Raw genomic sequence first — 27458 nt, 5'->3', positions numbered from 1 at the left:
TGTCCATCCAGCAGCCCTGCTAGGCTCAGCCACGCTGCCCCACCCCCACTGGCCTTCGCTGAGGCAGCCCTTTGAGGAGAGCTGGGCTTGGTGGGTCCACAGCACTCTCCCTGCCAGTGATGTTAATCCGCAAAAGAAAGTCAAACATTAGCCCGGGAAACAGCTTATGCCTTATATAAGCCCCCCTGGGGGAGGCACAAACACAGCTTGTTAGAGCTGAGCTGCCCAACTACAGCAGCAGCCGGCCCCTAGGACAGAGCAGGGACCTCAACTACACTGATCACCAGCCCCATCGGACCCAGACCCAGCCACCAGGTGAGGAGGGACGGAGGGCCCCCAGCCCAGGCGCCCAGGAATCCCCGGGGATCTCCCGCGGCCAAGCTCTCATTGCGACTGGCCAAGCCACTAGTGCCCTCTGAGACCCACTTCAGGCTCTTACAGATACCCCAGCATGGTGGGCCCAGTCCCAGGGAACTGCCAGAAGCCAGGAGGCTCTGGGCTTGGGGAGGCCTTTCCCACCAGGCAACCTGTACTCTGCTAACCCTGTGTATCTGCCTGGAGCAACTGGGGACATCTGCCACCCACCTCGCAATCCATCCTTTGTAGCCAACATCCAAGGCCGGGCCCCTCGGTCCCTGCTAAGTGTCCTGCACTGCTCCGTGCATGCAGCATGTGCAACCAGCCTAGCTGAGCACACACACGCTCGTACCCGCAGGTGCACACACACGCAACACACACGCGAGTTCACACGGCTGTGTCCTTATGCTCCAGCCTAAATGAGCACATGCCTATAGATACCTTTGTGTCCACACACCTGGACACACACTTACACCTTTGATCCCATAGCCCTCCATGCAGCTGGGTTCTTCCTCAGGCATCCGCACAAGAATCTGCGGCTCCACATGCCTGAGCTTCCACATCCTTACACAGTCACACACGCACCGCTCCACACACCTGTGCTCGCATATCCACCTGGTTTACCCTCTCACATATGGTTCCATAGGCCCACGCACCACCGGGCACACATAGACCTCTCCCGGGCCTATGCCCTGTCCACAGCTCTGGCTCATCTTGCCCCAGTGCCATGACCTTCTCGGAGATCCTGGACCGTGTGGGAAGCATGGGCCGTTTCCAGTTCCTGCATGTAGCCATACTGGGCCTCCCGATCCTCAACATGGCCAACCACAACCTGCTGCAGATCTTCACAGCCGCCACCCCTGTCCACCACTGCCGCCCGCCCCCCAATGCCTCCGCAGGGCCTTGGGTGATCCCCATGGGCCCAAATGGGAAGCCTGAGAGGTGCCTCCGTTTTGTACATCCGTCCAATGCCAGCCTGCCCAATGACACCCAGAGGTCCATGGAGCCATGCCTGGATGGCTGGGTCTACAACAGCACCAAGGACTCCATTGTGACAGAGGTATGCCTGGGCAAACCCTCTCCCTCCACTTACCCACGTGCCCCATACCCTGGCGGGCAGCAGAGGAGGCTAGGGTCTGGTATTCCCAGGAACTGAGGACAGGCCACTGGGCAGGCAAAGAGGAAGGACCTGAGTGCAGAAGCGCCAAGAGCCTTGGCTTCTTCCCACTCAGAGTCCAAGCAGTGCTTCAACAAACTGCTACCGAGGCCTGTTCTGTGACAGGCACAGAGCTCAGCTCCGGGAATACAAAAATGCACCATGCCTGCTCCCAGGGGTCTACAGCCTGGTGGGGATAGCACCCATTAAGGAAATACCACACAAAGAAGTGTAAAATCGCGACTTCAAAGTGACTTTGCACTATGACCTACCCCTGGGGTAGGTGTGAGAGTGAGGGTGTGGGGAATGGGCATTGAAGGAATCTTCCCTACACAAATGCCCCTGGAACTGAGATAGAAACATCAGTCAAGGGCCAAACAGGCAGTGAGAGAAAGGAGGAAAATTCCATCTTGTGCAAAGGCCCCAAGGTGGGAGGGCTGTGGAGGAGGGACCGCACAGGCTTGAAACACTCCACAGCAGACCCAGAAAATGTCTCATCCCCACACACAGGCACTCGTGGGTTCACCTCTCATTCCCGCAGCCCTTCACTGATTCATTGACACTCTCACCTGCCACCTCAGGGAAATGCAGAGTTAAATCGGACTCTTCAGGGAACTGACAGGCCAGTCAGGAGCCTATGCTAGGATGAAGATGAGAAATTGGGAATTGGCTTGTATTGGACATCACTAACTGCCAGGCACATTTGCGTGCTTTGTTTGTAGACACTGTCTTGCTTGATTCCAACGTGATGCTCCGTTGAAGGTGAACTCTATCTCCCCTTACAGAATTTTTAAAAATAAAAACCTAAGACCCAGAGAAGGGAAATGATTGTCCAGTGCCACATGGCTGGTCAGTTTCAGAACTGGAATTTAGAGCTAAAGCCCATCAGAGGTACAGGGAGACAAATGTTTATGGGAGTCCAAAAGAGGGAGAAACCGTTGGATTCAAGGGAGGCTTCATGGAGGAGGTGGCGTCTGAGCGGTGAGCAGGGACCAGTGTTTTCATCCTCCCTCGGGAACCATGAACCCCTCAAGGGCAGGATCCTGTTTTTCCTCATGAGAAGAGATGTGTTGCAAAGCCCTTACCTGGTGCCAAGCACTATATGTCTGTGGGCTCCTGGAGGCCCAGGAGATGTAATCTCTTTAAGAGAAGTATTATCTCCAGTTCACAGATCAAGAAACTGAGGTTCAACTTGATTCCATGACCTGCCTATGTTACACATGGCTACAACCTGGCAGAGGCAGGATTTGAATTTAAGGCTATGTTCAGAGTCTGTGTGATTGCTATTCATTTGTTTAACAAATATTTTTATATAAAGTGTTCACTATGTGCCAGGCATTGTTCTAAGAGCTTCACAGATATTAATACTTTTAACCTTCCTGACAACACTATAAGATAGTCTGTATTGTCATTCTCTCTCTCAGATGGGGAAACTGAAGCACAGAGAGGTTAAGTAGCTTGCTCAAGGTCACATAGCTAGTAAGTCGCAGATTCAGGACCCAAACACACACACCTGCACTCCACACCACCACATTTGCTGCTCTCATATCCCTAGAGTATATCTCCTCCCTGTCCTGTTTGCTACTATTTCCCCCCAGCACCAAGCATAATGCCTGAAACCCATCAAGTATCCATTTATGGACACCCAATGCATAATACTAAGGACACAAAGTCAAAGAGCCGCTAGCCCTGCCTGCCCTCCAGGAGCACACCACTAGTGAGACGCAGACCCACTCTCAAGGATCATGGGCAGTTTGGTGGAATACACACGTTTCCCAAGGCAGGGATTTTCTGCTGCTTTGTTTACTACTCTATCTGCAGCAGCTAGAATAGTGCCTGGTACAGGGGAGGTGTTCTGTGGAATGAATGAATGAATATGCGCTTTGTACACTCAGAGTGCTCTGAGGCCCAGGGGAGGGTTATCTAACCAGCCTGGAGTGAGGATCAAAGTCAGGCTGGAGTCAGCAATGCCCACACTGTTCATGGAGAGGTGGGAGTTAGTGAGCAGTGCAGCCCGGGCAAAAGGAAGGGTGGCGGGGGAGAAGGGTTAAATGCAAAGGCACAGAGGCAAGAAGAAAGACCCGGCACAGTAGCTCATGCCTGTAATCCCAGCAGTTTGGGAGGTGAGAGTTAGTAAGCAGTGAACCCTAGGCAAAAGGAAGAGTGGCGGGGAAGGAGGGTCAAATACAAAGGCACAGAAGCAAGAAGAAAGGCCGGGTGCAGTGGCTCACACCTGTAATCCCAGCTACTTTGGGAGGCCAAGGCAGGCAGATCACCTGAGGTCAGGAGTTCAAGACTAGCCTGGCCAATATAGTGAAACCCTGTCTCTACTAAAAACATAAAAATTAGCCAGGTGTGGTCGTGCCCACCTGTAGTCCCAGCTACTCAGGTGGCTGAGACAGGAGAATTGCTTGGACATAGGAGGCAGAGGTTGCAGTGAGCCAAGATCGCACCACTGCACTCCAGCCTGGGTACAGAGCAAGACAACCCCGTCTCAAAAAGTCAAGACTGCAAGGGCCAGGGGAAGGCTGGAGGAGTGAGCAGTAGGATATGGGGGTCCCCAGACATGGAGCTGGAGAGGACAGCAAGAGGGCCCATCTTGGATGATACAGAGGTGAAAGTGTAGCCTCTGTCCTAAGGGCAATGGGGAGCCAGTGACTGTGGTGGTGTTAAGCAGGAGAGTGGTACCACAGGTCACCTTCGAAGGCTTGTCACTCTGACTGCCCCTTAGAGTAGTTTGTGGAGTCTTTTAGTCCAGCAGCGGGGAGACCCATTAGCAAGATGCACAGGGATCCAGGACAGAGACGACAGATAGAAGGGACAGTCAGAATAGACACCAGGAAGGTCAGGAAGTTGGAATCTCTGGGACCTGGTAACTGAATGCAACTGAATGACATAGGGAGTGAGGGACAGTGAGGGAGTCAAAGATGCCTCAATAGCCATAAGTAAGTTTCCAAATGTACTTGCCATGCACCTGCGACCTGGGAAGACAAACAGGAGTACAACTACCCAGGTCCTCCAAAAACACAGAACCTAGCCAAAGAAACAAAAATCTCACAGGGAACAATTAAATCACCATCAATAACATTTACTGCATGCTCGCACTGTGCCACATGGTTCTAAGCACTTTGGCCACATAAACTCATTTCATCTTCACAATAACCCTCTAAGGTTAGCACCTTTATTATCCCATTTCACAGATGAGGAAACTGAGGGACAGGTCACCGGCCCAAGGCCTCATGTTTCATGCAGGACGAAGTGAGGAGTCAAAGTCAGGAGTCAGGCTCCAGAGCCTACGCTCCTCAGGAATGCACAACCCCCAACCCACAATCTGTAAGGCTGACTGTGCACCCTGCTGCCCAGGGCATCACAGATCCTCCTTCCCTGCCTCCGGTAGCATCTCCAGGGCAGGGAACATGCCTCTCTCACCCATCTCTGTCATCACGGGACTAGATGCATGGCAAGCGCTCAATCAACACTGAATGAAGGACTTGCCCCCTCAGAGCCTGGTGGGAGAGACAGACGGGAGGGATGCAGACCCTGCTCACTGCGGGGAAGTGGCTTCCTTTCCAGAAAATCCCTCGAGCAGCCTCTAGGAAGGCCAGACGGAGAGAGAGGTTGCAGGCCTTGAACCCAGTCAAGCATCAGTTCACGCTTGAGCCAGTTCCCAGTTACCATTTCAGCAGCTGAGACAGTGTGAACCGCCATCCCAATAAGACACCAGAGGTCGCCAGGCCTCAGGGCACTGCACCCTTCTCTGGGTCAGGTCTGGCCCAGGCATTCATCAGGCCCTGGATCCCTAGGACTCTCAGCTGTGAGAGCCCTTAGAAAGCATCCCTGCCCAGCCATTAATGCATCAGTGGCTGGACCCAGCCAGCCACACTGGTACCAGCACAGCAAGGGCAGACCCTTTCATCTTTCTGTTCTGGTTCAGCCATAACAAGTCCAGCTCCATGTGCTTGGGTCAGGTTCTGGTGCCCCTTGGCTAGAGACAGAGCAGTGGCTGGACCTTACCTAGAAGTAGGTCTCTGACGCAGAGGCAGGGAACCGCTGCATTGGCTCCAGGTGAAGAGGGTGGTAATGAGGAAGGCAGGGTATTTGGTGAAGCGCAAGGTCAGTCCAGGTGACACCCGTTAGTAGAAGCAAGGAGTCATCCCGCAAACAGTGTGGGATCGCGCACCAGAGCTCACAACCTCCCTCTGCCAATGATCAGGAATGTCATGATCCCTAGAAGTCTCGGATTCCTCATCCGTAAAAACGGCTAAGAAAGCAAGTGTGAGGGTTAACGGGGATGACGCAAGCACAGTACTGAGCCCAGGGCCTGGCACACAGCATTCCATTTTCATGTTAGCTGTACTGCTTGCTGGTGCCATGCTTTTTTGCTGTTGTTGTTAATAGGGATGTCTGAGAACTAGCGGGTTTGTCCCCATCAGAAGAGAAGGGGGATCCCCCAGTAAAAAAGGGTAGCCAGCTCTCGCAGTTGTTTCTGGCTCACCCAAGCCCTGACTTTGCCTCCCTCCTCAGCCTGGCCCTCCTCTTCTGCTCAGATCCAGCTCCTCCCCTACAGTCAGCAACCTGGCAAGTGACCTCGCCACTCCAGCTTCAGTCCCCTCATCTGTAGAATGGGGATTTTAGGGATCCTCCCTCTTGGAGTGGGCAAGAGGGCTGGAGGACTGAGCTGGTGAAGTGCGCAAGCCCAGCACCGGGTCTGGACAGGAGTGGAGGCAGTCTCCCTCCCCCTTCTGATCCCCTAAGCTTTCCTGGCAGGGGTGACCACAAATTCCTTTCTCTTGGTGCAGCAGAGAAGGTCAAGATTTTTCAGAATGAGCTTTATTAGGACATTAAGAGAAAACAAAGGCCTTTAAGTCTGGAAAGCATGGGAACACGAATTCTGGACGCTGGGCTCCCTGGAGAGGCACGTACCCCATAGTCCACACCACTGAACCTCAGCTTGTGGGCCTCAGGGCCTCAGCCGGGCCATGGATGAGCAAGACTCATCTCTCTAAGGGCCCTGGGCTTCCTCTCCGGGCCTTGAGCCTCCCTGTCTTGTCTCCAGGGCTGCAAGAAGCCCGTCTCCCACCCTCTCCAGGGGGGAAGACTGCTCCAAGGGGCCCCCAGGTCAGCTGCTGGAGAAGCAGAGAGGCTGCCCAGTGAGGCCTCCGGGGAGCAGACTTCCACCCCGGGGAGGGTCCCCTGCCGGGTCTCTGGTCAGCCACCTCTGACACTCCTTCATCCCAATCCCCAGTCCCCAGTTGCCCATCTCTCATCTCCAGCAGTACTTCCGCTTCACACCCCCATTTGCCCACCCTCAGCCCTGCCGGGGGCTCATCCTCCCCCATCTCTTCCCTCGCCTCCAATCTGACTCCTGGGAAAAGGCCTGAGAGCCCCCACCCAAACCACTTTTCAAGCCAGCCTGATCCCTGTTGACAGCCCTGACCTAGAAAGCCCCTGATTATATGCACAGGAGGAGCTGGGACCTTCCTGAGCTCTCCAGGATCAGGAACTCACCAGTAAGCACCCACTGTATGCAGGGCCCTGGGCTGGCGTTTGCATCCCTTCTCTCGTGACCCTGCAAATCAGGCACCATGGTCCCCATTTTACAGAGGGATACACTGGGCTCAGTACACTGGGCTCAGATCCAGAAGGTGGCCTTCCCAGCCACGCTGGTGGGTCAAGCTTTTATAGAAGAAGGGGGGTGTTGGGAGGTCCTGACTACAGAATCCATGCCCTTTCCGCTGCATTACCTGTCCTTGTGAGCGCAGGCCTTACAATGACTTAATGACATTCATAGTGACAAGAATAATAAGACAGCTATTGTGAATGGAGTGCCTGTTTTCCAGGTATAAGTGCTAGATGCTTTTCATTCCTATGTCATTCACAAGCCTGAGAAGCAGGTACTAGGTACCTGTGGGTACTGATGAAGAGGCTGAGCCACACAGAGATTAAGTAATTGGCCCCAGAACACATAGCTCCTAAGTGGCAGAGCTGGAAACTGATGTCTTTTTGACTGTCCCCAAGATACCTGGCTCATCCTCTCTGGTCCTTGTGCCCCAGCACAGGTTCCTTCAGGGATTCAGGAATACACACGGGCAGCAGCAATTCTCCCCTAAGCTAGATCTGACCTAGCTCCAAAAGGCCCCTGAACTAAGGCAGGCTATTTCCTTGTTCCTGCTCTAGGGGGTAGGGACCACATATGTGGTTGCAGGCAGAGCCAGCTCCCCACACACACAGCAGGGCCCCATCCCGCTGATCATGGTCCTGATCACAAACGGCTCATCCTGACTCTCTGCAGCCCACTTTCTGCCTCATGCTCTGCAGGGGCCACCTGGCCTCGCTTCTTGCTGCTCACTCTTTGGATACGATGTCAGAGCAGCTCATCTGGCTCTGACCTTGACTGCCTCCTTGACCACAATCCCAGCCTATGCTGGGCTATGCTGTCTTACAGTGGCCCACAGTAACAGCTCCCGTGTATGGTGCCTTTCCTTCAGCAGCCCAGGCCTCAGAGCATGGCTGTGCTCAGGGCCAAGGGCAGCATCTTGGGTCCAGCAGACCTGAGTTTGAGTCTCTTTCTTGAAATGAATTAAGCTATGCTTGAGCAAGCCACTTACCCTCTGAGCCTCAGGTTCTTTGTCTATAAAAAGAGATAACAATAGTACCTACTTTATAAGGTTATTATGGCGCAAATTGCAAAGCTTTCTCCTGAGCATAGTGCTTTTCTCTTTCTTCCCCACCACCTTCCTGATGCATCAGCCCACACAGGAAGGCATGGCAGTGAGTTTCCTACCCTTCCCTTCCAGAACCCAGCTCCCTCGGGGCTTGGCTATATTCCAAGAAAGGAAAACGATGGTCAAGAACACTGAGCTAGGCCAGGCATAGTGGCTCATGCCTGTAATCCCAGCATTCGGGGAGGCTGAGGTGGGTAGATGACCTGAGGTCAGGAGTTTGAGACCAGCCTGGTCCAACGTGGTGAAACCTCATCTCTACTAAAAATATAAAAACCAGCCAGGCGTGGTGGCGGGTGCCTGTAGTCCCAGCTACTCCAGAGGCTGAGACAGGAGAATGGCATGAACCTGGGAGGCAGAGGTTGCAGTGAGCCGAGATCGCGCCACTGCACTCCAACCTGGGTGACAGAGTGACCTTCCATCTTAAAAAAACAAAAAAACAAAAAAAAACTCTGAACTAGAATATTGGGAGCGAGAACATTACATGGAATTGCCAAAAGTTGATGAGATGGATCAGCCAAGGTCATGTCAAGGACTAAACAGAAGCACCAGGAAGTTGAGTAACTAGCTCTGTTCAACCAGCAAGTTGCCTTTCTTCCCTCTCTGGGCTTCCTCAATGAAATAAGGATAATTAAATCCAAGGACTCCAAGTGGCACAGCCTATGCGTGGAGACACAGTCCAGGGAAACACAAGTCACACTCAACACTTTGAGTAATAATCAAGACATCTGCTATAGGTTTTCTTAACAGAGCCTCCTTAGGGGCTTTGTACAGAAAGCATGCCAAAATTCTCCCAGCCCTGTTCATTCATTAATTATTTGCTGAGGAAACGTTAACATATACTACGTAGCAACTACTCTGCTAGCCATTAGAGATAAAAACTCAAGGCCAGGCACAGTGGCTCACGCCAGTAGTCCCAGCACTTTGGGAGGCTTAGGCAGGTGGATCATGAGGTCAGGAGGTCGAAACCATGCTAGCTAACACGGTGAAATCTCATCTCTACTAAAAAAAAAAAAAAATACAAAAAATTAGCCAGGCATAGTGGCGCATGCCTGTAATCCCAGCTACTCAGGAGGCTGATGCAGGAGAATTGCTTGAACCTGGGAGGCAGAGGTTGCAGTGAGCTGAGATTGTGCCACTGTACTCCAGCCTGGGTGATAGAGCGAGACTCTGTCTCAAAAAAAAAAAAAAAAAAAAAAAAAAAACTCAAATGAGACATTCTCTGTCCTCAGCAAGATTACAGAATACAGGAGAGCAAACAAGTGAATAAGCAGCTAGAATGCCATGTAATAGGTACCCTACTGGAGGTAAGAACAAGAAAGGGAAATGAGGAGCACCTTACCTACCCTGGGCGGCTACACACTCTTCTCCTCCATTTATCGATCTGACAAACACTTACTGACCACCTGTTTGTACCAGACAACCATAAAAGAAGTTCCTGGCTCTCCAAAAAGATGATATTGACATGAGTTTCAAAAGACTGCCAACATTACTAGAATAAGGGGATCATAACCAACACCAAAGCAAAGAGAAATGCAATAGCATGGAGCTTCTGTAGTGTAACCTGATTAAATCCAAGGACTCCGCATGGCTCAGACTATCATGGAGACACAGTCAAGGGAAACACAAGTCACACTCTTGACACCTTGAGTAATAATTAAGACATCTGCCATAAGTTTTCTTAACAGGGCCTTCTTAGGGTCTTTGCACAGAAAGCATGCCAAAATTCTCTCTAAATACCTTCCTCTCTCCCAGAAATTCCAGGATGCCTTTAAAAATCTCTCCCATTTTGCTCTACATCTGGTTCCCTATTGCCATGCTTGTCTAGTCCCAATCCTCTTCCGATCACCCCTTATAAAGCCAGCAGGTCCTTCAAACATTCAGGAATCATGCCGTATATTAGTTTCCTAGGGCTGCCATAACAAAGCACAACAAATTGGGTGGCTCAGAACAACAGAGATTTTATTGTCTCAGATCTGGAGGCTAGAAGTCCAAACTCAAGGTGTCAGTGTGTCCTCTCCAAAAGCTCTAGGGAAGAATCCTTCCTTGCCTCTGCCAGCTTCCGGTGGTTGCTGGCAACCCTTGGCATTCCCCAGCTTGTAGATGTATCACTCCAACCTCTGCCCCTCTGCATCATAACATCCCCATGTGTCTCTCTCTTTTCTTATAAGAACATGAGTCACGGTGAATTAAGAACCCGCTCTACTTCAGTATAATCTCATCATATTATAACTTAGCTACTTACATCTACAACAACTCTATTCAGAAATGAGGTCATATTCTGATCCACGAATTGTTAAAACTTACATGTATTTTTTGGAGGGACACAAGTCAGCCCATCACAGTTGTAGATCTCAGATCTGAGTTTCAGTCTCTGTCCTGAACCATGCCATGCTTGGGCAAGTCACTTACCCTGTGAGATCAGGTTCTTTGCCTATAAAAAGAAATAACATGAGTACCTACTTTATAAGGTTATTATGGCATTATCTGCAAAGCTTTCTCCTGATCTTCAGGGAAGATTTGTGTTGGTCTTCAGGGAAAATAGATTTGTGTTGATCTTTAGGGAAGCCATGGCCACATTTTTCTCATCAGTTCTGATGTGCTTCATTAACCATGAAATCTCTGGAGCAATTTAGAGTGCAATTGAAGTTCAATTTTTAAAAAATATTTAACCACAAAGCACTCCTCCTTCCAAGCTTCAAAACTTCATTGAAGGATGATAATCCTCCAGTAGACAATTTTTCCATAGAAGGTTTTCCAATCTGACTGTGAAGAAAAAATACTTCTTTCCTGCTCACTGGCGTGTGGTTATATCCTCAGCACACACAGCCTAGACACTATCCATCTTGACATGCGCTCATTCTGGTGAAATGAGGCAGTTCTCCACATAGCATTTGGAGTGTGGGCCCTATGACCGACCTCTCATGTAGACATTGGCAGATCTCTAACTTCTAAGGCTTTCAATCCCTCTGTTCTTTCTGTGGAATGTTCACACATTCAATTCCACAAGTATTTATTGAGTGCCTACTATGTGTTGGGCGCTGTTCTTGACAATGAAAGTACAGTAGTAAACAAAACAGACTAAAAGCCTTATCTTCACCAGGCTGATATTCTTGGAAGAGGAACATGCAATAAACCAAAAAGAGGGAAAATTTTGCAGCATTCTGATGGTATAAGTACTGTGGAGAAAATTAAGTAGGGTAGAGAGGTATAGGCTACTGGGGGTTATAATTGTAAATAGGGAGGTCTCACTGAGAAGATAACATTTGAGCAAAGATCTGAAGGAGGTGCAGGCCAAGTAGCTATCTGGGAGAACATTCTAGAAAAAGAGAACAACATACGCCAAGACTCTGAAGTAGGCGCATGCTTGAAATGTTTACAGAGCAGCAAGGCAAACAATTCAACAAGAGTGGAGTATGTGAGGGAGAGGGCAGTAGCAGGTGAGAGCAGAGAGGTGACAGGGATAAAGATGTTAGCTGATTTTCCAGGGCTTCCTAAGCCATTGTAAGGATTCGGGCATGTTCTAAACAGGACTCAAAGTTTATTCCAGGAATGATATTTTCTATAAATTGATCAATTTTCTGGTAGAAACCAGCTCGTGACAGTTATTCTAAAGCCTACATGATCATGAGCATCATGGTAGAAACCAAGACCCAGCATATCTGGTCTCAGACGGTGGAGCAGGACAGCAGCCTGAAACTATTCCAAGCAGGTCTGACAATTGACCTTCTCGTGATCCAAACAGATGATTGATTTCTTAAGGCACTAATTATCATGGAGGTTGGGATAAAACTCTAATTTCCATTTGCAACTTCTTATGGGATGTATCAGGATAGGCTAGGTTATTATAACAACAATAATTCATGGTTTGAAGAATATTGAGGTGTTTCTCTTTCTCATGTAACAGTTCCAAGGTGAGTAGCATTTTAGGCCTGTGGGTGGTTCTGCTCCACAGAGTCATTCAGGGACCCAGACTGACAGCAACTCTCCAGAGTTGTTCTAGTTGTCACCATTCCCACCAACAGGAGGAGAGAAAGCGTGCAAGTCCAGACTAGGGAATCCCTCTTAAGCAGATGAAGTAGAAGTAACATACATCTCTTCTACTCACATTCCATTGTCAAGAACTACATGGCCCCACCCAGTACGAGGTCATCAGTGAAATGTGCTATTTACTATAGAAGAAGGGGTGAACGAATTTAGGTGAACAGTAGGTCTGTCCTTTAGATTCTCCTAAAGGGACTTTACACAGCATGCCACAAAGTACCAGAAGTCTCTCTAGATGCCCACTTGCATATTCCACCTCACACCCCCTTGCTTTTTCCTTTGCCTTTTTCCCTCCCCCATCTCCTCCCAACACACATACCATGCAGGCCCCCTTCCCAACTAAAAGGGACCACCAGGCTTGCTGGCCATGCTGGGCCACTCTGAGACAGCTGCAGGACCTGGAGACTCCTTCCACCATCATCCTCCCTCACTTCCAGCTGAGGAAAGTGGGAAAGAGCTCCCTGGAATGTGTGGTTCTTCACCTTTTGGAATGTTTTGCTTCCAAAACATTCTTGTGAGGCATTTCTATTGAATTAAATTCTCCACTTCATTGCACAAGTAATTCAGATGGCTGGAGCAAAGGGTGCATGTTGGGGATTAGCAGATTAGACCAGACAGGTAGGCAGAGGCCAGAGCATGGAGGGCCTCATAAACCTGTGTTAATGGGGCATTATCTTTACCCAAAGGGCAAGGAGAAGCCAGTGAGCACTTTAGGCGAGACAGGCACCTGATTTGAGTGACGTTTTAGCCCTTCAGGTTATCAGTGAAAGCATGGCTAGGAAGGGATGAGGCCAAAGGCCAGTAGACCTGTCAAGAGGTTGCTGCGGCAGCCTCATCTGGGCCTCAGTTTCTTTATCTGTAAAATAGGGTGATATTAGCACCTACATAATAAAGTTATTGTGAAGATTAAAGTTAAAACATGGAAAGAGTTTAGAACAGTGCCCAGTACCTAGAATGCCCTCAATAAATATCGGCTGTTATTATTAATCTAAGTGCAAGATGATGAGGCCTACACTAAGGCAGTAGTAGTGGAAATAGAAGAATCCACATTCAAGAAATACAAAAAAGCTAGAATCTTGAAGATCAAGTGATTGTGGAGTAGGAGAGGGAGGAAGGAATCAAGGGGGTTATCAGCATGATCTCACTTATATATGGCATCTAAAAAAAAGTCCAGTTCACAGAAGTAGAGAGTAGAATGATGGTTACCAAAAGCTCGGGGGGAAGGGGCTGGAGCAAAGGAATGGGAAGTTACTGATCAAAGGGTACGAAGTTTCAGCTAGATAGGTGGAATACGTTTTGAGATCTGTTGCACAGCATGACGGCTACAGTCAAGAACAATGATGTATTGTTTATTTCACAATAACTAAAAGGGTGACTTTCAAATGTATCACCACAAAAAATGTCAAGTAAATGAAGTGATGTTAATTAGCTTGATTTCATCACTTCACATTGCATACACATATCAAAACATCACATTGTTTTCATACATGTAAAATAATTATGGTTTGTCAATTAAAAATAATATAATTTTTTAAAAATAAAAATAAAAAAGAGGCTGGATGTGGTGACTCACATCTGTGATCCCAGTACTTTGGGAGGCCGAGGCAGGCAGATCACTTGAGGCCAGGAGTTAGAGACCAGCCTGGGTAACATAGTGAGCTCTCGTCTATATAAAATATCCAAAATTAGCCAGGTGTGGTCATGCACACATGTAGTCCCAGCTACTTAGGAAGATGGCTTTAGCCCAGGAGATTGAGGCTTCAGTGAGCCACGATCATGCCACTGTACTCAGCCTGGGCAACAGAGTGAGGCCCTGTCTCAAAAAAAAAAAAAAAAGAATGTAATTAATTAATTAAAAAGAGAATGTTACCAGTCCCTGAGATTGGGACTTTAATAAGAAGTGGGGTGATAAGTCCTATTGAATCTGGGATGTGCCTGTGACTTTATCCAGGTGGAGTTCTCAACTGGGACCACTGAATCTGCTCCTCTGGGGGTCAGAAGAGAGGTTGGGCTGCAGGTAGAGATTTGGAATCTTCAGCATAAAATAGGAATTGAAGCCATAGGAACAGATGGCATCGCCTGGGGAAAGTGGAGAGAGAGGAGGATTCAGGAAGAGCCCTGGGAAACTCCAAGAGCTAGGCAGAGAGAAAGGAGCCGTGAAGGAGAGGAGCGCAGAACAGCAGGAAGCCCGATGGAGGGCGAGATCAGCAGCGTCCACATCTTCCAGAGGGCAAGCCAGGCCAGGATTCAGGACGCTGCATTGTGGACTGTGAAAATGAAGCTTCAGTGACCTTGATAGGCACAGATTCAGTAGACGGGTTGGGGGCAGAATTGAAACATGAAAAGGAGATGAGGATGAAGGGAAGAGAGAAATTAAGTGAATGGGAAAGGAAAGAGGTGTTAAGATGGAGAGATTTGGACACACCTAAATACTGATGAGGAGGAGCAGAGAGAGAGAGAGACTGGATCTGCAGGAGGAAGAGAGGTGGCAAGGATAGAGGAATGTCCCTGTAGAGGAGAGAAGGCAAGGTCAAGGGGGTAGGCAGAGGGACTGGCCTGGGCTATGTGAGGGGCAGGGAGGAGGCAAACAGGGATGCAGGCAACTTGGAGAGGAGGAAGAAGTTGAGGTCAGACCTGGATGTGGCAGCTGAGTAGACTTTGAGACCCATACGAGAGGCCACACATGCCTGAGGGATGCAGGTCAGGGGCCAGAGTACCACAGACAAACCAAGAAGCTCCGAGCCAGGCTGAAAAAGGAAATGGTCCTTGGGAGGTAGGGGTTGAGTCAGGACGCTGGGAGAGGAAGCCCACATGTATGAGGGCACAGGCTGAGCATGGCTGAGCAGGCTGTCTACACTGAGTCAGGCTAGCCCTACCTTTCTCTCGTGCAGTGGAACTTGGTGTGCAACTCCAACAAACTGAAGGAGATGGCCCAGTCTATCTTCATGGCAGGCATACTGATTGGAGGGCTTGTGCTTGGAGACCTGTCTGACAGGTGAGACATGGGGGCACAGCCCATGGAGGCATGACCCATGGAGACCCCTCCCTACTCTGCTCCACCCATGCACCCCCAAAGAGGCAAAGAGCTGGGGGAGGGTGGGATGGCGCTTGCTGTGTGGCCTTGGGCAAACCTCACTACCTTTCTGGACTACAGCCTTCTCTCCACCCCAAGGCCCTTACGACTGGAATCTTCTAGCCTTCCTTGTTTTTTCTTTTTTGTTTTTTCTTAAGACAGAGTCTCACTCTTGTTGCCCCGGCTGGAGTGCAATGGCACGATCTCGGCTCACTGCAACCTCCGCCTCCCAGATTCAAGTGATTCTCCTGTCTCAGCCTCCCAAGTAGCTGGGATTACAGGTGTGTGCCACCACGCCTGGCTAATTTTTGTATTTTTAGTAGAGAAGAGGTTTCACCACGTTGGTTAGGCTGGTCTCAAACTCCTGACCTCAAGTGATCCTCCAGTCTTGGCCTCCCAAAGTGCCCAGATTATAGGCATGAGCTACCGTGTCTGGCCTCCAGCCTTCCTTTCTTCCAAGGGAAAAAATCTCCAGGTTTTGGGACACAGCGTAGTGGCTGTGTAGCAGTGGAGGCAGAGAAGATGGACTGCTTAGAGATGGGTGGTCCTTTGACCCCTGCTCAGTCAGCTAAGCTGAGGCGGATGTAGAGGAGATCACTCATTAACTCAAACCTCTAATTGCAAACTTGTCAAAAATAGCAATTACCAAGAAAGCTCTGTCTGGGGAGGGAACTTCATGTGCCCCACAGGAAAAGGTTGGGGGTCGGGTCCAGCCCTTTGCCCCACAGCCTGCAGAGTCACTCCTCTTGGCAGGCACACTGTGGCTAACTCGGCCCCTCCTCTCCTTTGAGCCACAGGTTTGGCCGCAGGCCCATCCTGACCTGCAGCTACCTGCTGCTGGCAGCCAGCGGCTCCGGTGCAGCCTTCAGCCCCACCTTCCCCGTCTACGTGGTCTTCCGCTTCCTGTGTGGCTGCGGCATCTCAGGCATTACCCTGAGCACCGTCATCTTGAGTGAGCTGCAGTGGGGCAGGGAGCTGGGCTTTGGGGAGCACCATCCAGAAGCCAAAAGAGAATGGGGTCTGGGTCTGGCTCAACCACAGGCTCCCTGTGACCTTGGTCAAGGTGCCACCCCCTCTCAGGACCTCAGAGGCCTCACTTAAACTTAACAGTGACAACAAGCATAGTAATAGCAGCTATCAGTACTGAGGACTCACCCTGGGCCTGATACTCTACTGGGTACACAATCTCCTTCAATAACACCTGCAAGTCAGCGACACTGTTATCCCCATTTTACAGATCAGGAAACTGAGGCAGAACAAGGAAAGTCACTTGCCACTGGAGAAGCAGTGGTCAAGAGCGTGAGTTTGGAAACAGACACACCTAGGTTTGAGTCCTACCCCCTTGAGCCACAGCTGTGGCATCTGTGAAATGGGGATGATGAACTTAGGGTCAGCATCAGAACAGCAGGAAGCCCCAATGGAGGGCAATATCAACAGCATCCGTGGGGAGGATATCAGTAGCCATAGGGATGCAGAAGCTGGTCCCCCTTCACGAGGAGGTGCCTGGGACCTAGCAGAATGCTAATCTGATCCTTGGGCTCCTCCCACAGATGTGGAATGGGTGCCTACCCGGATGCGGGCCATCATGTCGACAGCACTCGGGTACTGCTACACCGTTGGCCAGTTCATTCTGCCCGGCCTGGCCTACGCCATCCCCCAGTGGCGTTGGCTGCAGTTAACTGTGTCCATTCCCTTCTTCATCTTCTTCCTATCATCCTGGTATGTGGCCCTCTCCTCTTCATCTGTTTCCTTAGGCGCCCCAGGGCCAAAAAGGAGAGCCTATACCTGCCCAGGCTGGCCAACTCTGTGTCCCCGGGCACCCTGTCCCAGAGTCAGGGACGGGCACTCCAGGAAGGAGGAATGACATAAACAAATGCATCCTGCAGGAGAGAGCAGGGATGGGGGCATGTGGGGAAGCAGGGCCTGCCTGCAACTGAAGAAGAGGGTAAGTGGAGGTGGACGGGATGGGGACCGGCTGGGAGAGCACAGAAAGCTGGGGGAGGCTGGCCTTCATGTGGAGGGAGGTAGAAAGCCACGGAAAGAGTCTGTGGTGCTACAGGCCTGACCAAGTTTCCAGCTGTGACATAATAGCCCAGAAGGACAGACCCAACTGAGTGGGGACAACAGACAGATGGGAGGGGACGGTGCAGGGAGGGGATTCTGGGAGACTAATCTGGGATATACCTTGAAGGAAAAATCTGGAGAATTTGGGACTGCTGGAGTTGAAGTACAAAGGAAAGTTCAAAGAGGAGCCTGAGCCTGGGAACCGGGGAAAATGGAGGTGCCTGGGTCAGAGACCCAGGGTGGGCCGAGAGCTCATTACCAACATGTTGAGCCTGAGGCCACACTGAAGGACAGGAAATGGGTCTTTAGAAAGTAGTCAGAGCTGGCCGGGCGCGGTGGCTCACGCCTGTAATCCCAGCACTTTGGGAGGCCGAGGCAAGGGGATCACTTGAGGTCAGGAGTTTGAGACCAGCCTGGCCAACATGGTGAAACCCCATCTCCACTAAAAATACAAAAGTTAGCCAGGCGTAGTGGCGCATGCCTGTAATCCCAGCTACTCGGGAGGCTGAGGCAGGAGAATCGCTTGAACCTAAGAGGTGAAGGTTGCAGGGAGCCAAGGTCACGCCCAGCCTGGGCAACAAAAGCAAAACTTCGTCTCGAATCACAAAAAAAAAAAAAAAAGGAATCAGAGCCAAAGAGCAGGAAATCCCCACAGGAGCTCAGGAAAAGAAGTGAAGTCTTGGAGTGACCTTTTATTGAGTATCTGCTACGCGCAAGGCCCGTTTTGGGCATCGACCTACATCGTCTGTGATTCTCATGGCTTCTCTGAGTGAGGGAGACATTATTGTCCCCATTTTACAAATGAGGAAACTGAGGCTCAGAGATGTGAAGCAATTCCTCAGAGTTACATGAAAAGATGCAAAGCTGGGATGGAACATCAGCTCGGAAATGAGAATAGCAGCTCCCAGAGGGGATGGGCAACCTGGGCCTGAGAGCACTCAGAGTCAGGAGGCAAAATGAGGGTGGGCGATTGGCAGAGTACAGTTGAGAGCTTGGGCCAATTCACTGTGTGACTTGGGGCAAGTCTCATGCACTCTGAGCTTCCAGATTTTTCTAGGTAGCCGGGCGCAGTGGCTCACGACTGTAATCCCAGCACTTTGGAAGGCCGAGGCGGGTGGATCACGGGGTCAGGAGTTTCAGACCAGCCTGGCCAACATAGTGAAACCCTATCTCTACTAAAAACACGAAAAATTAGCCAGGCGTGGTGACACGTGCCTGTAATCCCAGCTACTCAGAGGCTGGGGCAGGAGAATCGCTTGAACCCGGGAGGTGGAGGTTGCAGTGAGCAGAGATCACGCCATTGCACTCTAGCCCAGGCAATAGTGCGAGACTGACTCCGTCTCAAAAAAAGAAAAAAAAAAAAGAAAATGATTTTTCTAGGTAAAATGAAGATAATGTTGCCTGTCACCCAGAGTTTCATGGGTCTGGTACACAGGAAGGCTCACTAACTGTAAGCCATTCCTGCCATAATTCTCGGGAAGAGGAGGATAGAGTCCAGGCCTTGCCATGGTTTTGGGAGGAAGTCACTGATAATCTTGGTAAGAGCAGGCTCAGAAGACCGTCAGGGCAGGAGGAGGGACAGCAATGGGCCCAGGAAGCTGCCACCATCAGCTGGGGCAGTAGCCTGCGGCCAGGCGACCAATATCCACTCCCTAAGGGCCTCACTGGATCCAGGTCACCCACAGGGGCTACAGCTAAAGCTGACCCCGCCTTGGACCAGACTTCTCCAAACACGACTCCTTTCTCCCCACATCTCAGCCTCTTCCTTTCCTCTTATCCTAGTGACCCTCAGGGACTGCTCAGAATGAGCCAACCTCAAAAGCATAGCCTGGGGGCAAGGGAGAGTGGGGGTGACTGCCCATTTATCAATCCCAGGACCCCATGTTGTGCTCACTCCCTCCCCACAACTCCCCGCAGCAGAGTTAGTCCTTTGCAGGGAGAATCTGAAGCTTCCAAAGCCTAGTCCCTAAGCTCACCTTAGCCTCCATCCCCCTCTCAAGCTGCCCTGTGGGTAGGCTGGGAATGCAGCCCAAGGAGGGCTGGGGAGGTGGATGTGCAGGACCCTCCAGCAGTCCAGCCTTGAACATGCCGTCCCCTCCCCAGGCCCCACCTGCCTTGGCCTAGAGCCTGGGGCTCCTAGTGAAGGAAGACACCCAACAATAACAAGCGGCCCAGGTCGGGGGTGGAGGAAAGGCTCTTCTGGAAGGGGAAGAAGAGAACACTGGAATTTGTGCTGGCTGCAGGCAGCCCAGGTGCAGAGTTTGGCCAAGTTTAAATTCCATGAAACCTGCAGTGAGATAGCTCAGGTTTCTGGTCTTCCTACCCCTTGGCCCTGGCTGTTGATGTTCTTCCAACCTCTCAAAAGGGGCTCTGGAGTGGGAGGAGCCACTGTGACTGGTCTCTGGCCCCCAGGTGGACACCAGAGTCCATACGCTGGTTGGTCCTGACTGGAAAGTCCTCGAAGGCCCTGAAGATACTCCGGCGGGTGGCTGCCTTCAATGGCAAGAAGGAAGAGGGAGAAAGGCTCAGCTTGGAGGTAGGGGCTGAGAAGGACTATAGCCTGGGAGCAGAACCCCTGTGCTCCACTCTGGGGCTGGCCCCTCCCCTTGCCTCTGTTTCCCTGGCTCACACCTGATTACCACATCTGATTCCCTGAGTTCCTCTAGAGGCACCAGGCCTGCATCTCCCTCTCTTCTTCCTGCCCACCAGCTGGTCATTAATGGCACCCCTCCCCCTCCTCTGCCCCAAGGAGCTCAAACTCAACCTGCAGAAGGAGATCTCCTTGGCCAAGGCCAAGTACACCGCAGCTGACCTGTTCCGGATACCCATGCTGCGCCGCATGACCTTCTGTCTTTCCCTGGCCTGGTAACCCACCTCCTCCCTGCCCACACCCTGCCAAGGCAGGGGTGATAGACAAGGCCTCCAGCAGGCTCACCTAAGGGCAAGGCCTACGGCATCTGAAAGAGAAGTCAGGGGATCCCCTCTCCTGGGCCACCACAGCCCAGCCCCAACCCCAGAAATCTGCTGCATTCCTGCCCCACACTCGGGTCCAGCCATCAGGGTCTGCTTCCTTCTGGGGTCACAATGCCCCACTCCTCACCCCCAGGACAAATGCTCCAGACACCTTCCCCAGTTCACATCCCTGCTGCTCAGTGTCCCCACGCTCTCCCTCTCTGTCACTGCCCCGCTCTGGGTCAGCTCTGCCCTCTGGAACCCCACAGAGCAAGGCTAGACCAATGGGTTTCAGACTTGAAGACAAAAATTATATTTCTCTCAAGTTTTCTCCTCTGTCTGACTTTCTCCAGCTCCCTGAAAGCCCTTTCTGTGACCTGGCTTCTGCTTCCCATCCTGGCCATTTCTTTGTGAATAGGATTCAATTTATCCAGGAACCCTTCAAAGGGATCCCACAGTTCAGAGAGAGGAAGGAAAACATGTGACCCAGGCATACAGCTCTATGCTCACCTCCCCAGTCTGGATGTTAAACTGCTACCCAACCAAGAGAGATCATTTACTGCCTCCTTTGGTCTCCGAGATTCCCTTCAGTCCTGATCTTCTCTAGAGTCAGTTATCAGCACCTTTGCCACCACACCCTGGACCATGCCCACGTCAGACATGACCAATCAATCACAGCGCTTTCTCCCTGAGCCCAGACACGATCTCAGAGACCTCAAAAGGACACTCAAATAGCCCCTATCATCAGATGTAGTTGGCACAAGAAGTGAAGCTATTCATCATCCTGGTGACCCAATGACCAGCATGGGGAGTGGCCTCTGCCTGGCTGCAGGTGCTAACCAATCCTTCTCTGCCTCTCAGGTTTGCTACCGGTTTTGCCTACTATAGTTTGGCTATGGGTGTGGAAGAATTTGGAGTCAACCTCTACATCCTCCAGATCATCTTTGGTGGGGTCGATATCCCAGCCAAGTTCATCACCATCCTCTCCTTAAGCTATCTGGGCCGGCATACCACTCAGGCCGCTGCCCTACTCCTGGCAGGAGGGGCCATCTTGGCTCTCACCTTTGTGCCCTTGGGTGAGAGACTGGGGCTACCCCAGAACCCTCTGGAAGAGGCTGCCAGGTTGGGCACCAGGGACTTCACTGCTAGCTCTGCCGCTAAGTCACTGTGTTACCTTGAGCAGGTCACTGCACTCTCTGGGGCTCAGGGTCTCTCATCTAGAAAATAACTCAACTGGGCTAGATGACATCAAAGCTTCTTTCCAGATCTGACTTGGACTGGGCAAAGCACGGTGGTATATGGATAGTGTGAAAATTTTTGAAGTATTGAGAGTATCCTGAGTGATATCACTGTAGAGGATAAGCTGAGATGGTAAAATGACAGAGCTCATGCTCAAGAAAGACCCCACAACCTACTCCATCATGACCATGGTAAAGCTATGCTTATTTTATATGGGTGTTAGTTGGTTGATACACCTATATCCTTCCAGAAGAACTTGAGGTATTTTAAGACAAGAACAAGAACATATGCAACAAAATATAAATGGAAATAGAGGATCAGAGGCAGGGGAAAACACAAACATAGCAGGATACAAGCATGCAAAGCATTAGGAATACCAGAAAGACTATTACTCAGCTTTAAGTTTGGATCTGAGCTTCCTGGAAGCCAAAGCAAAAAGGGAGACAAGATCAGCTAAGGAGTGAGAACTCGTAGGTGCTCCTGAACCCCGAGGCCCACCACATTTTCTTCCCTCTGCAGACTTGCAGACCGTGAGGACAGTATTGGCTGTGTTTGGGAAGGGATGCCTATCCAGCTCCTTCAGCTGCCTCTTCCTCTACACAAGTGAATTATATCCCACAGTCATCAGGTAGGTGCTGGACCTGGGGCCAGGCCCAGCCAGAGGACACAAGTCAGGTGGGACTGTGGCATTTTCCTCTCCTCTGCCCAGGGGAGCCATCCTTTATGAACCCCACACACAGGCTGCCAATCCCTACTCTGAACCCTCGCAGGCAAACAGGTATGGGCGTAAGTAACCTGTGGACCCGTGTGGGAAGCATGTTGTCCCCGCTGGTGAAAATCACGGGTGAGGTACAGCCCTTCATCCCCAATATCATCTACGGGATCACCGCCCTCCTCGGGGGCAGTGCTGCCCTCTTCCTGCCTGAGACCTTGAATCAGCCCTTGCCAGAGACTATCGAAGACCTGGAAAACTGGTCAGTCACTGCCTCTGGCCCCATCAGTGCTCCTCCCTGGGGAAGCAGGTCTGGGCCCAGGGCTTTTCCTGAGCTCTCTGTCCCTAGGTCCCTGCGGGCAAAGGAGCCAAAGCAGGAGCCAGAGGTGGAAAAGGCCTCCCAGAGGATCCCTCTGCAGCCTTACGGACCAGACCTGGGCTCCAGCTGAGGACAACGGAACCCCCTTTCCCTGCCCTCCAGAGACTGATCCTAGCCAGGCACCTTAGGGGTACAGGGAGGCCCCAGATAGGTCCACCCTCCTAGGATGAAGCCTTCTGAGAGCTTGGTGAAGGTGTCTCCATCACCACCACCAGAGCCTCCTGCCCAGCCCTGGACAGTTCAAAGGTTCAGCCATAGACCTTTCCATACCCATCCCTGCCCTTGTTCTCCCTGCAACCCAGGCCCTGCCATTCTTCTGTCCAGCCCTTCCCCGCTGGCCACCTTCCTCCACTGTCCTGGTTCTCTTCCCCTGAGGTCCCCTGATGTCCCCTGGCTCAGTCCTAACAAGACTGAGTCTTAACAAGATAAGAAGTCCTCCCCTTCTTGACTCTCACACTTTTCTTTGATGGGAGGTTTCAATAAACAGCAATAAGAACTCAAGCCATGATGTTCAGGAGTGGGGGTGGGGATGGGAGCTGGCCACTGTGTGGACACGTGAGCATGCACATCTGTCCATCCACACTTTCATGTACGACAGGCCTGTGTACAGGCACCACAGGTACATGCAAGCTGGACTGATGTGAACATGAGCAAGCACGTGTGAGTGCTCTGAGGTGTGTACACCACACCTGTGCATGAAAATACATATGTGTGTCTACATGTCCCAGTATGCATGTGAGCAGATGACTGACCAAGCCCAGAGTGGCTGCAGACAGAAGCCAGAGCCCCACCAATCCTGATTCCCTTCCCCTGATCACCCCAAATCTCTGACCTATATCTCAGCCCCATGCCCAACAGAGAGTTTTTCTCCTGTTAACTGAGAAAACTACAATGGTAGTTGACCGCTGTCAGTGTCTGCTGCCATGTTCCCGGTTCCCTCCAGCCGCAGGAGAACAGCCAGTCCCTCCACATCCAGCCTCTCCCACCGGCAGCCATCCCTTTCCCTCTGGGGTCTCTGCCCATTCCCTCTATCCTGGCTGCTGCCCATCACCAGTTAAATAAGCTTAGGCTTCTCCCAACTTAACAAAAATCAAAGCAAACACATGCCAGGCTGCTGTATCTCCTTCCAGGGGCCACACTGGCCCTTTCTCCCCTTCGAAGCCAGACTTCATAAAGGAACTGTCTGCCTCCCTGTATCTACCTTCTAGCCTCATACATCTCCCCCACTGCACTCCGGCCCCTACCCCTTCTCCCCTTGGAACTGCTTTCACCAAGAACGCTCATCACCTCCCCGTGCTGAATCCATAAGTCACTCTTCAGCCCTCCTCTTACTGCCCTTTCGGCAGATTTGGTCCTACTGGTCACTCTCTTCTTCCTTGGTTTCTGAGAGGCCACGTGTTTGCAGCTCCCTCCCACACACTGGCTACTCCTTCTCAGGCCCCTCTGGGGTATCCTGTAAATGCTGCAGTGTTCACTTTTGCCTATCCTGCCCCAACCCCTTCTCTAAGGATCTGCATCCCCAGAATCTGCCAACTGAACAGTTCCATGACCCACCATCTCTGGTAGTGACCAACTAGACCAGAGAGCACTCCAGATCCAAATCTCATTGATCACATACTCTTTCCTAGGCTAGGATTTGAGATCTTAGAGGTTCTTATCCATCTCTTTGTCCTTGCCGTGGGAAGGCAAGCTAGCATGAGGCTAGGCTGGCCCAGATGCAGATAGAGCAGACAAGGCCAGTTGCAGCAAGAGAGTAAGGCAGGTGCACAGAGAAAAAGAGAACAAGAGACCACATGGGCCCAGATGAAAAGAGCTGGTGAGGCGACTTCCACTGGTTCTTAACAAATTCCAGGTCTCGGTTCCTCATCAGCCCTGGATGCGCTTTTTACCTTGGGATTCTATGAAATATTCCTGAATTCTCCAAATAAATTCCCCTTTCTGTTTAAGCTAACTTGATGGGCTGCTCCTTGTAACCAAACAGCTCCAAAAGCAGATCCTCTCCCTCTATCGTCTCTTCAACACTGATGTTCCCCAGGAATCTTTCCTAGGACCTCTTCCTGTAACATTCTTCTCCAGCACTGTCCAGGGGAAATAGAGTGTAAGCCACGTATGTAATTCTAAATAATCTAGTAGCCATTTTTAAAAAGCTAAAAGAAAACAGGTGAGATTAATCTTGAGTATATTATATATATAATATTATAATATTTGTTTGGCCCAGTATCTTCAAATATTGCATTTCAGGATTAATCAATATGAACATTATTAATTAGATATTTTATAACCTTAAATTCAAACTAAGTCTTCAAATTCTGGTGTGTATTTTCCACTAGCAGCATATTTCAGTTTGGACTAACTCAATTCAAGCACTCAGTAGTGGCTACTGGCTACCATATTGGACAACTCAGACATACTACAGGGCTTTAATTATCAGACACAGAGCTAATTACTCTCAAATCTGTATTTAGATATTTGAGAGACAGCTTAATAAATATGAAAGGGGTCGTGTTGTACCCCTGCTTCAACATTCTGGTGACTTCCCACTGGGATAAAATCTAAAGTGTTTCACAAGGCCTGCCATGACCAGGCCCAACCTGCCTCAACAGCTTTGGTTTTTAACACTCTCTACCTTGTACCCAGAAATCCAGCCTCCACTGACTTTTTTCAGATCCTAGACTGCCTCTGCTCTTCACCATGTCCAGCGCTTGGCTTCTCCCCATCCAACTCCACGGCACTTGGCTCACACCAACTCATCCTTAAGGCCTAGCTTGGATGGATTCCTCTGAAAAGCCTTCTGGGACTCCCCGCCCGCCCCAGAGCCTGGGTTGGGTACCTGCTTATCAGAAAATGAACTATGATCACAGTCGTGTCTTAGTGGGTATTTGCCTGGAAGCAGACTCCGAGACAAGAATTTGAGTCCAAGTACCATAGATGATTTGGCAGGAGATCCTAGAAAGCATAAGTAGGGGAAGTCAGGGGTAAGTCAGGGAAGAGAATCAAGAGGCAAGAAGAAAAAGAATGAGAAGGGAAGAAGGGTCTCCCATCCCAGCCCATCTGTCACCCAGCCACGTGGGAAGCTGCTGGGACTGGCCATTTGTGATCATTTTGGATGCAGGACTCCCTCTTGCCCACCTGTAGATAACCTGGGGCTGGCACCTAGGACCAGCCTTGTGCCACACTGCCCCCTGAGATCTGGCCCTTATGCTGAAAGTGCTATGGGGTTGAATGGGGAGAAGCCACCTAGTTTCTATCTTGGAACCTGGTTTCTACCTATAGAGTTTCTACCTTGGAGCCTAGGATCAGCTGACAACAGAGCCAGCAATGCCTCCCCTTCGTTTGACTGGGTCTCAACCTGGAGGGAGAAGGACTAGGCTCAGGGAGGAACACTGACCCTGCCATGCCCCCATCTTTCAGCTGTCCAGAATTCAGAGTGGTTGCCAGGATGTCCCGGCCATGACTATTCCTGTGCTGCTTCGGGGTGCTTATTGCAAGGACATGCATGACGGGAAGGGAAGACACCCAGGAAAATGCTTTCCAGGTACATGGTCAGGACTCATGGTGAACTGGGATGTTGGTCAGGACAAACCGGCCACTCACAAGACCGGTTCTTCTTGCAATCCCCAAATCCCCATTCTGGATTCTTCCTCCTCTCCATTGCTGCTTATTCCTCTACAGCCCCAGCTCCGCTTGCTTTTTCTACTCCCTCCCTTCTGTCTCTAAGCAGGGACTCCACCTGGCTCGATGCATGGAGATCCAATATGGAGCACCACTTTTGGGCAGAGTCCTCATGCTGTGTCAACTCACAGGTCACTGGCCTCATGTCCAGTCTATAAATGGAAGTCTTTGGAGGAATTTCTAATTTCTGCACCATCCATCAGCCAGGATAATCAGGCCACAAGGCACAAAGCTCACAGTGTATCTCAGAATTCCTTACTCAGAATGTTGCGAGGGGCCTGGCACACACTTGGAATCTGCTGGACTCCTCCCCAAGTCAATCATTTCAAACCCATGGTTAGGGCACGTGATCTAAGCAAGACTGTTTTATATGATCTGTAAATTATTTATTTGAAACGTCTCACAAAAGAATAAAAACCAAAATCACAGGTAGTCCCACACTTTAAATCCCATTTATATAATGGAATAAAGTTATACAAAATCAGGACTTCTCCCAGAAAATCTGGGATATGTGGTGGCTGCTGGCATGGTAGGAAGAACAATGGAGTCCAAAGAGTTGAGTTCCAGACTTGCTTGCTGTGTGATCATGGACAAATTCTTTGCCTGCTCTGGGCCTTGGTCTCCTTATGTGTACAATGAGACGTTTTTACCTGAGTGATGGTGTTCAACTTAGATGGCATGTGGTTCTATGGCTCTGGGCCAATCAGAGATTCCCAGATTTGACCCTTTCTCAGTAAGTATGACCAGAATTTAAGTCTACATTCCAGTCAGCACAAGGAAGTGCAATTGTGAGGTTTCAGTGGCCCAGAAGTTTCCCCTAAGGGACAGTTCCTGGCTCTGGAAATCACTTGCCATGCGAGTATGCCCATCCAGAAACTCTCCATGAGCCAGGAGGCTGCTGGGAACCCCTTGCCACTCAGATGATCCCAGGACCCAAACACAATTCAGGGCCCAGAGTCTCCAATGGAGGTTTTTCCAGACTCAGCCAGGCTCGGAGCTCCTCAGGCAGTCAGGAGGGAGCTCTTCTCCAAGGCGGGGTTGGCACAGGCTTAGAGAGGGAGGGTGCTTGTAGGGGCCCACCATCCCCT

General features: G+C 50.7%; 2 protein-coding genes across 6 annotated transcripts in view; one reads left to right on the top strand and one right to left on the bottom strand.

The window, feature by feature from the left end:
• The window catches only part of SLC22A9 (solute carrier family 22 member 9), a 66368-nt gene extending 60622 nt beyond the window's left edge, over positions 1-5746 (bottom strand). The window contains exon 1 of the mRNA XM_031653654.1: positions 5528-5746. The gene's annotated coding sequence lies outside the window, so the exon portion shown is untranslated. The remainder of the gene's footprint in view (positions 1-5527) is intronic.
• Positions 154-26854, top strand: SLC22A8 (solute carrier family 22 member 8). 5 transcript variants are annotated; one of them, XR_637134.4, is made up of 11 exons: positions 192-315; positions 1060-1417; positions 15171-15274; positions 16150-16304; positions 16903-17071; positions 19829-19952; positions 20166-20281; positions 21230-21444; positions 22127-22235; positions 22317-22581; positions 22669-23199. XR_637134.4 is itself a non-coding variant. In XM_003909661.5 (11 exons), exons 2-11 carry the CDS (start codon positions 1085-1087, stop codon positions 22766-22768), a joined length of 1629 nt encoding a protein of 542 aa, XP_003909710.1. In that variant the 5' UTR covers positions 195-315; positions 1081-1084; the 3' UTR covers positions 22769-23199. The 5 variants fall into 5 exon arrangements, 4 of the variants coding, with proteins under 4 accessions (XP_009184071.1, XP_017803796.1, XP_003909710.1 ...); XM_003909661.5 differs by having other exon boundaries at positions 195-315; positions 1081-1417; positions 22378-22581; XM_003909660.5 differs by having other exon boundaries at positions 195-315; positions 22378-22581.
• The last annotated feature ends 604 nt before the right edge of the window (positions 26855-27458 follow it).

This window comes from Papio anubis, chromosome 12, assembly GCF_008728515.1.
Source record: "Papio anubis isolate 15944 chromosome 12, Panubis1.0, whole genome shotgun sequence".
Lineage (NCBI taxonomy): Eukaryota > Metazoa > Chordata > Mammalia > Primates > Cercopithecidae > Papio > Papio anubis.
The sequence above is the reverse complement of the archived record's forward strand: the minus strand, read 5'-3'. Positions and strand labels throughout refer to the sequence as shown.